Below are 8,608 nucleotides of genomic sequence, written 5' to 3'. Positions count from 1 at the left end.
AAATAATTTTAAAGGGAAAGTTGTCCACAATTTACCTCTCAAACAGGTTCGTGTGTTTCACATCTCTTTTCCTGAGAAAAGGCCCACTGAAACAATCTTTCTGAAAACGTGAAATTCTTTCCCTCCATCTTCAGTGCAAGTAGACTACAGCTACCCCTCCATCCTTCCACACGCATTTTAACGTTTCAAGTCATCCAAATATCAAATACTAGAGGCCCAGTGCACAAATTCGTGCACAGGTGGGGTTCTTCTGGGTGGCCTGCAGGAATCGGGCCAAAACCTGCAGTCCAACACTGCCTGCAGCTCCCACCTGCGGTTCCCGCTCATCCTGGCCCCACTGTGCCTGCTGTGGGCTGGTGCCCAATCAGTCCTGATAGATCGAGAGAGGCTGGCGCTGCCACAGCAGACCTCACCAGCCATGAGCCCTGTATCTGGCACCCTCCCAAAGGGAGTGGCCTACGGGATCAGGCTGAAACTGGCTCTCCAACATTTCCGGAAGGGTCGCAGATTGCGAGGGCGCAGGCCAGGCTGAGGGACCCCACTGGTGCACGATCAGGCCGGGGAGGCGTGTGGCCCATCTCGCTCAGTCCTGATTGGTGTATCCCAGCAGCAAGCTAACCCTACTGGTTGGAGCATCTGCTCCCTGGTGGTCAATGCATGTTATAGCGAGTGGTTGTGCAGCCTTAGCATATCATTAGCATATTATGCTTTGATTGGTTGTTCAATTCTGCTGTTCGGCCTATTTGCACATTACCCTTTTATTATATAGGATGTTCTCCCTAGGAAATAACAGAATTTTTTCATCTTTCTCTGTGACTTCACCTTTGAAACTAACTCAAATGACACTGAGTCAAATGAGGGTCATGGCCTAGGTCCAGAAGCTATACTAACAAAACAGCAAACTGAAGCCAATAAAGAACTGAAACTCGTAAGGTTTGGCCACCAACTAATGCCAATTTCCTATGTCTAAGATCTTTCCCCCAAAGAGACAGTGAAAAGATGTATGCATAATTTTTAAAGCCATTTTTAAGGAAGAGATGTTTAGGACGTTAAGAGGTGGGGGTGAGGTGCCTTGCAACCTCGCTCAGCACCCACTTGTCAGAATCATATGCACAGCAGTCAGAAGGGCTTTGCTGAGAGTGCTAGTTCTGCTAGCTCTAGTGCTCATATTGCTTTGAGCTCTGAAACCCCGAGAAAAACCAAGATCCCACTATAAAAGGTATAAAGCCACAATATTAAACAAGATTCCAAAGTGCTACTGACTTTGTGAAATTCATGTATAGTCATTATATTAAAGCCTTTATAGCTGAGAGATGGGTTTCGGTAAATTTATCCTAAATTCAGCTCTTTCTTCCCTGACATTCAGTCAATTCATCTGCTCACTCATCCTGCATTATAGTACATCTACAAGAGGACAAACCCTGTGTTAAGCAAAGAAAAATAAGTGAGGTGTAGTCCTTGTTCTCAAGAAACATAGTCACATTCATTCTGCAAATGTACAGCTGAATTAATGCCACTCATATTTCACAAGATGGAGCATCAGAGAAATAATTTTTTTCTGTGATCTTAGCATTCTGTATCTGGTGGAAATGCTGTTCTTTATTTTACATTCAAACACCACCAATGCCTCTTTACTTTTAACTTTATTTGGCAAAGCAGCACTGCATAAACTGCTCAGTAACTAAGACACAGCTTACACAGCACGTTAAATTCATATACATTATCAGCAGCAAGTTAGAAACAGAAGAAATAATACTAAGCTACAAGTCTAATATAATTTTAAAGGGAAATGAACTATATCAGTTATGTCCAATCTGAGTGTTAAGGAATATCACCTTCCACCTTCTTAAATTTTAATATTTACAATTGCTTAGTTTTAAGGTACCAAAGCAGCTGATTGTATCTACAACATGCTATTCTATGACACCACATCAAAAGCTTTAAAAAGGAAGCTCATCTCTATTTTTTTAGTAGCATCTCACAGACATCAAAAAAATAAAATAAAATAAAGAATTTTAACTTATGAATGGTGGTGTTATCTGATACACAAACTCAATCTGAAAAATATTGGAACAGAATTAAGTGTCTAAGAAAAGAAAAACCACTCTTCCAAATCAATTAAAAAACTAACTTTCCCATTTTGCAGAATGCCTTCGCTTAATATTTTAAAAGTAAAATGTATACTTTGCATCCTTTCGCTACCAATTTGGCTTTTGTGCCTCTTTGAAGAATTAGAAACCCTACAAAACCACACATTTTCATGCTGAAAAAAAGAGTGTAACAAAGTCCAAAACAAGCTGTGATACTGTGGTTTTCAAAAGCTTTGAGGACTGAGATGAGCAATCCACTCTAATATTATATACTGGTCAAGCTGATGTTGCTTTTACAGTTCGTCCCTGGGGGGGAAAAAGAGAGAAATGTGTAAGTAGGAGTTACATACTGCAAAACTTGGCTTCATAATAGTTCAGATACAACAATTAAATCAGTAAAAATACACTGATCCCCAAGCAATATATTATTTAAAATAAAAAGAGCAAACGGTCCCATCAAAGCAAAAATGGAAATCAGCCATTTCAAACATCTCTCATGCAAATTAAGAATGAAGTATGAAACCTAAAGTACCTGATTTCTTTTCTTTTTAATTCTAAAGATAACCTTCTTCTTTCAAGACCAAAAATTCAGAGAAGTTAGTTTTAGGTCTAGGATCTTGCTAATACTGTTGATTGTAAAATGATGATGAGTATTTGAGTTCAAGTAAATTTTTAGTTACAGTCACAGAATTGGACAAAAATTTAGCTTTTTCTTAAAATATCTATTAGGAATTGTTGAGTGGGTCAATATCAACCCAAACTTTTTTTGGGGGAAGCATCATCTGTAGGTATAATATACCTGTCAGCTGATTTCATAAGGCAGCTTTATCAGCTCCAAAAGAAAGCATTCGCTCAGCCAGGTGTAGCACTGTACCAGCAACTGCCAGTGAGAGGAAGGAAGGAACAAAAATGCAATCTAAAATAAATGGTACGGTATGTAAATTATACCTCAATAAAGCTGTTAAAAGTGAAAAAATAAAGCTACCTGAAAAGTCTAAAAGCTTCATCTCTCAGGATATTCTAAGTGACCAAAACAGTACTTCAGGAGTAAAGAAATGTGATGTTTGCAATACTCTCAAATGATTCAGAAAAAAAATATTACATATATGGGTATATAGGGAGGGAAGGAGTGAGAAAGCAAACGTGGAAAAATGTTAATAATTGGTAACTCTGGATGAAGAGATTAAGGAGTTCTCTGCACCATTTGTACAACTGTTCTGTAATAGAAAGGTTTTGTGGTTTTTTTTAAGTATTAAAATAAATTTAAAAGGAAGGTAAAAAAAGAGCTAAAATTTCCCAGATAAGTGGTGAATTAAGGAATTATCAGATAATATTTTTTGAATTTGGTAAATTGTACAAGAAAATACTTTAAAAATTACTTCTCCCATAAGCTACCTTTGTCATACAGTATTGGGTTATCTTTTAAACAATAAATCATCAGTTCTGGTTCCACTTAATATATTCTTCTAAATAACTTAAGTACTTTATTTCTCATAGAAAAGCTTTTACTTAATATTATGCAAGCATTAAATTATGAGTACTTGCAAAGTGCTCAATTCATAAATTAAATTAACTTGATCTTTTTATATATGAATTGAAGATTCCACTGTTGTTTTTTAAATAATTAACCACATTTTATTCACCTGTTACAAGGCATTAAGGATATTGTAAATAAATACCTTTATTGCCCAATAACATAGTACATTTCCAAATATCCTCTCCATTTAGAAAAAAAATTTTTTTTAAAGAAAAAGGATAAAAACTCTCAACAAACTGGGTATAGAGGGAACGTACCTCAACATAATAAAGGCCACATATGACAAGCCCACAGCTAACATCATACTCAACGGTGAAAAGCTGAAAGCTTTTCCTGTAAGATCAGGAACAAGACAAGGATGCCCACTCTTGCCACTTTTATTCAACATAGTACTGGAAATCCTAGCCAGAGCAATTAGGCAAGAAAAAGAAATAAAAGGCATCAAAATCGGAAAAGAAGAAATAAAACTGTCTCTTTTTACAGATGACATATTATATATAGAAAACCCTAAAGCCTCCACCAAAAAAGTGTTTGAATATTCTAATGCAATAAATTGCAAGGCACAAAATCAATATACAAAAATCAGTTGTATTTCTATACACTAATAATGAACTATCAGAAAGAGAAATTAAGAAAACAATCCCATTTACAATTGCATCAAAAAGAATAAAATATCCAGGAATAAATTTAACTAATGCGGTAAAAGATCTATACACTAAAAACTATAAGATATTAATAAGACACTGAAGACACAAATAAATGGAAAGATATTCTATGCTCACAGATTGGAAGAATTAATTGGGTTAAAATGTCCACACTATCCAAAGCAATCTACTGATTCAATGCAGTCCCCATCATAATTCCAACAGCATTTTTCACAGAAATAAAACAAACACTCCTAAACTTTGTATAAAACCCCCAAAACCCCAAAGCAATAATATTAGAAAGAAGAACATGGTGAAGACATAACACATCCTGACTTTAAACTATATTACAAAGCAATAGTTATCACAATAGGGTATTAGCATAAAAACACATAGATCAATGGAAGAGAATAGAAAGCTCAGAAATAAACCCACACATATATGGTCAATTAATTAAAAAGCCAAAAATACACAGTGGAAAAACAATAGTATCTTCAATAAATGATGCTGGGAAAACTGGACAGCCACATAAAAAATAATGAAACTGGACCCCTATCTCACACCATGCACACACAAAATTAAACTCAAAATGGATTAAAGACTTGGATATAGGACCTGAAACTACAAAACTAACCATATTGTGGTATTACTTTAGAATAAAACATATATCACAGTATTATTTTGTACACTTAAAACTCACACCACACCATAGGTCAAGTATATCTCAATAAAACCAGAAAAATACCATAAAGCAATTTGTAATGATGGCAACAATGTTGATATTTTATGAAATGAAAAGATTACAAAATAATGCTGCTGGGTGAACTCAGGAATACAAAAGAGATGTACACAGAGTTATGGATAATAGAGTTAAAAAAATTACCAAAATATTTATAGTGGTTATCTCTGGGTTCTGGGATTATGGGTGATTTTACTTTATTCTTTGTACTTTTTTCTCTTTTTATGATGCCCATGCATTACTTTGGTGTCAGTAACAGTATTGTTAAAAACAAATAGAAGGAAATGTATAGCACTAAAGTGAAAAAAATAAATTAAGTTTATAGACCTGACTTTTAACATTTTTGCACCAAGAAAAACCAAAAAATTTTTTGCCCATCATTGTATAACCTTGTCACAACTAATACTACAAAATCTGTATAACTTTCAAGTTATTAATTTTTTCTAATGTTCAAAATTCTACATCATCGTATCTTTCTTTGTCTTACATAGATAGCTCATTTATAATAAAAAGTAGCATGTCCTAAATTTCTAGAGACTCTCTTAAAAAATGGCTATCTATGTGCTAAATATTTCATCAGGTTAATAATTATATATATTTGTTACTTTGTTTTAAGATATATAATTATACATAATTTATTAGGTTAACTCCAAGCTACTAACATTTAGTATTATATATCCTAACATTTAATATTATCCTTTTTAAAAATATGTTTTATTAATTTTTTCCTTTTAGAGAGAGAGAGAGAGAGAGAAACATCAATGTGAGAGCGGAACATAGATCAGCTACCTTTTGCATGCCCCCTGCTGGGGATCGAACTTGCATCCCAGGCATGTGCCCAACCAGAAATTGAACTGGCAACCTTCCAGGGCATGGGACCATGCCCAACCAACTGAGCCACATCAGCCAGGGCATATCTGACAGTAGAATTTGACGTGCCCACTAATTCCCTTTTTTTCTAAATATTTCTATCACATCTCCTCAGTAAATACTAGATCTCATGCTCTCAGAGCACTGCAACCAGCTCTGGATTCCTCCATAAAAGAAGGATGAAAGCTGGTGAGGAACAAGAAAAGGTTCATAAGAAAGTGCTAGGATGAGTTGCTAAATTAATCCTAAAGAAAATCTGAAGGAACAAACATCATCTAGCCTTGAAAAAAAAACTAAGGAGCTTTTTAGACAATGATTTAAAAATGCGGAATGGGCACTTAGAAAATTGTAAGGGACCTTTTAATCACATTCTATCCTTACTACTAATGCCTTAATTCAGGCCACCATCATTTTACCATAACTTGCTACAGCCACCTCGTTACAGATTCTAGTCTTGCCCTTTTCCAACCTACTCTACCACAGCCAGTTAGTTATCTTTCTGAAATGTAATTCTGACTCCAGCCTGGCTTCAGTACTTCAATTGCTCTCTACTGTCCTCATGGCAAAGTCTAAACCCACTATAGAGCAAGGATTTTCAACCAGGGTGCCACACAAAATTTTAAAACATGGAATACTTGACTAGTCAAGGGGCACTGGCCTCCTTTCCCTTAGATTGTCAAATTAAAAAATGACAACAGCCAACATACAATAGCCATCCAGTGTGAATGAATCAAAATGATACCTATTTTTTGGTCACATTGGCAAAAACATATATATTTTGGTGTGCTGCACAATTTCAGTAATTAGTTTCTGTGTGCCATAAGATAAAAAAGGTTAAAAATCACTGCTCTATAGGTGTGAACCTACCTCAGAGATAAGGCAGGTTCAGGTTCAGACAACTGCAATAAAGCGAACATCACAATAAAGTGAGTTACACAAATTTTTTGTTTTCCCAGTGCATATAACAGTTATGTTTATATTGTAGTCTATTAGGTGTACAATAATAGCATTATGTCTAAAACACTCTGTACATAATTAATTTAAAATGTCTTGGTGCTCTCCCTCTAGGGAGCGCGCCAGTGCCTTTCCTTCCCCGCTCTGCTTCTCCTCCCCCACCCCCACCCCCCCCCGCCCCCGGAAAAAAATATCTTATTGTTTATAAATGGTAACCATCACTGAGCCATCAGTGAGTCATGACCTTTCTGCAGGTAGCATCTTGCCTCAATGTTGATGGCTGCTGACTGGTCATGGTGGTGGGTTGTTGAAGGCTGGGGTGTCTGTGGCAAATTCTCAGAATAAGAACAATGAAGTTTGCCAAATCAACTGGTGCTTCCTTTCACCAACAATTTCTCTGTAGCATGTGATGCCATTTGATAGAATTTTACCCACAGAACTTCTTTCAAAATTGGAGTCAATCCTCTTTACCCTGTACTACTTCATCAAGTAAGTTTATGTAATATTCTAAATCTTTTGGTTGTAATTACATCAACCTTCCCAGCCTCTTTACCAGGAGGAGATTCCATCTCAAGAAACTACTTTCTTTGCTCATCCACAAGCAGTAACTCCTAGCCCTTTAAAGTTTTACGAGATTGCAGTAATTTAGTCACATCTTCAGGCTCCACTTCTAGTTCTAGTGCTCTTGCTATTCCCACCACATCTGGAGCGACTTCCTCTACAGAAGCCTTGAACCCCTCCAGTCATTCAAAAGAGCTGGAATCAACTTCTTCCAAATTCCTGTTTATGTGGACATTTTGAGCTCTTCCCATGAATCATGAATGTTCTTAATGGCATCTAGAATGATAAATCCTTTTCAGGTTTTTAATTAACTTTGCCCAGATCCAACAGAGGAATCACTATCTGTGTCAACTATAGCCTTACACAATGTATTTTTTAAATAATAAGACTTGGAAGTCAAAATTACTACTTAATCCAGGGGCTGCTGCAGAATGGATGTCAGGTTAATAGGCATGAAAACTATATTAATCTTGTTCATCAGAGCTCTTGAGTGACCGGAGGCATTGCCAATGAACAGTGATATTTTGAAAGGAATCTTTATTTCTGAGCAGCAGGTCAACAGTGGGCTTAAAATAGTCAGTAAACCATGTTGCAAACAGGTGTGCTGTCATCCACGTTTTATATAATTCTTAAGGACCCTAGGATTGTCTGGATAGTAAATGAGCATTGGCTTCAGCTTAGTCACCAGCTGCTTTAGCCCCTAACAAGAGAATCAGCCTGTCCTTTGAAGCTTTGAAGCCAGGCATTGATTTCTCCTCTCCAGCTATGAAAGTCTTAGATGGTACCTTCTTTCAATCTAAGGAAAGTTGTTTAGTATACATTGAAAATCTACTGTGTGTGTGTGTGTGTGTGTGTGTTTAGAGAGAGTGTAAGAGAGGGAGGGAGGGAGGGAGGGAAGGGGAGGGGGAGGGGGGAGAATGAGAGAGTGAGAGAGAGAGAGAAAGAGAGAAAAGAGAGAGAGAGAGAGAGAGAGAGAGAGAGAGAGAGAGAGAGAGAGAAACATCCATGTGAGACACATTGACTGGCTGCCTCCCACACATGCCCTGACCTGGGCTGGGCATTGAGCCTGCAACCAAGGTACGTGCCCTTGATGGGTAATTGAACCCAGGAATCTTGGGTCCCTGGACTGCTGCTCTTATATGGGTGTGGCTTGTGGCAACCCAAACAATTACAATAGCAACATCAAAAACCACAGATTAAAAAAAAAATCACA

The 8,608-nt window shown here is 36.8% G+C and overlaps 1 protein-coding gene across 7 annotated transcripts in view; it reads right to left on the bottom strand.

The window, feature by feature from the left end:
* Positions 1–1,624: 1,624 nt before the first annotated feature.
* The window catches only part of PCMT1 (protein-L-isoaspartate (D-aspartate) O-methyltransferase), a 34,978-nt gene continuing 27,994 nt past the window's right edge, over positions 1,625–8,608 (bottom strand). For 2 of the 7 annotated variants that reach the window (XM_008159413.3, XM_008159414.3), the window contains exon 8: positions 1,625–2,396. In XM_008159413.3, the coding sequence (XP_008157635.1) occupies positions 2,384–2,396 (13 nt within the window). In that variant the 3' untranslated portion in view covers positions 1,625–2,383. Of the gene's footprint in view, positions 2,397–2,889; positions 3,007–3,884; positions 4,029–8,608 lie in introns of those variants that run through there. The other 5 variants (XR_008557280.1, XR_008557281.1, XR_003615053.2 and 2 more) reach the window with 5 other exon arrangements.

The sequence above is a fragment of the Eptesicus fuscus genome, chromosome 10 (assembly GCF_027574615.1).
Source record: "Eptesicus fuscus isolate TK198812 chromosome 10, DD_ASM_mEF_20220401, whole genome shotgun sequence".
NCBI classification, from domain to species: Eukaryota; Metazoa; Chordata; class Mammalia; order Chiroptera; family Vespertilionidae; genus Eptesicus; species Eptesicus fuscus.
This window is presented reverse-complemented; position numbering and strand designations above follow the sequence as displayed.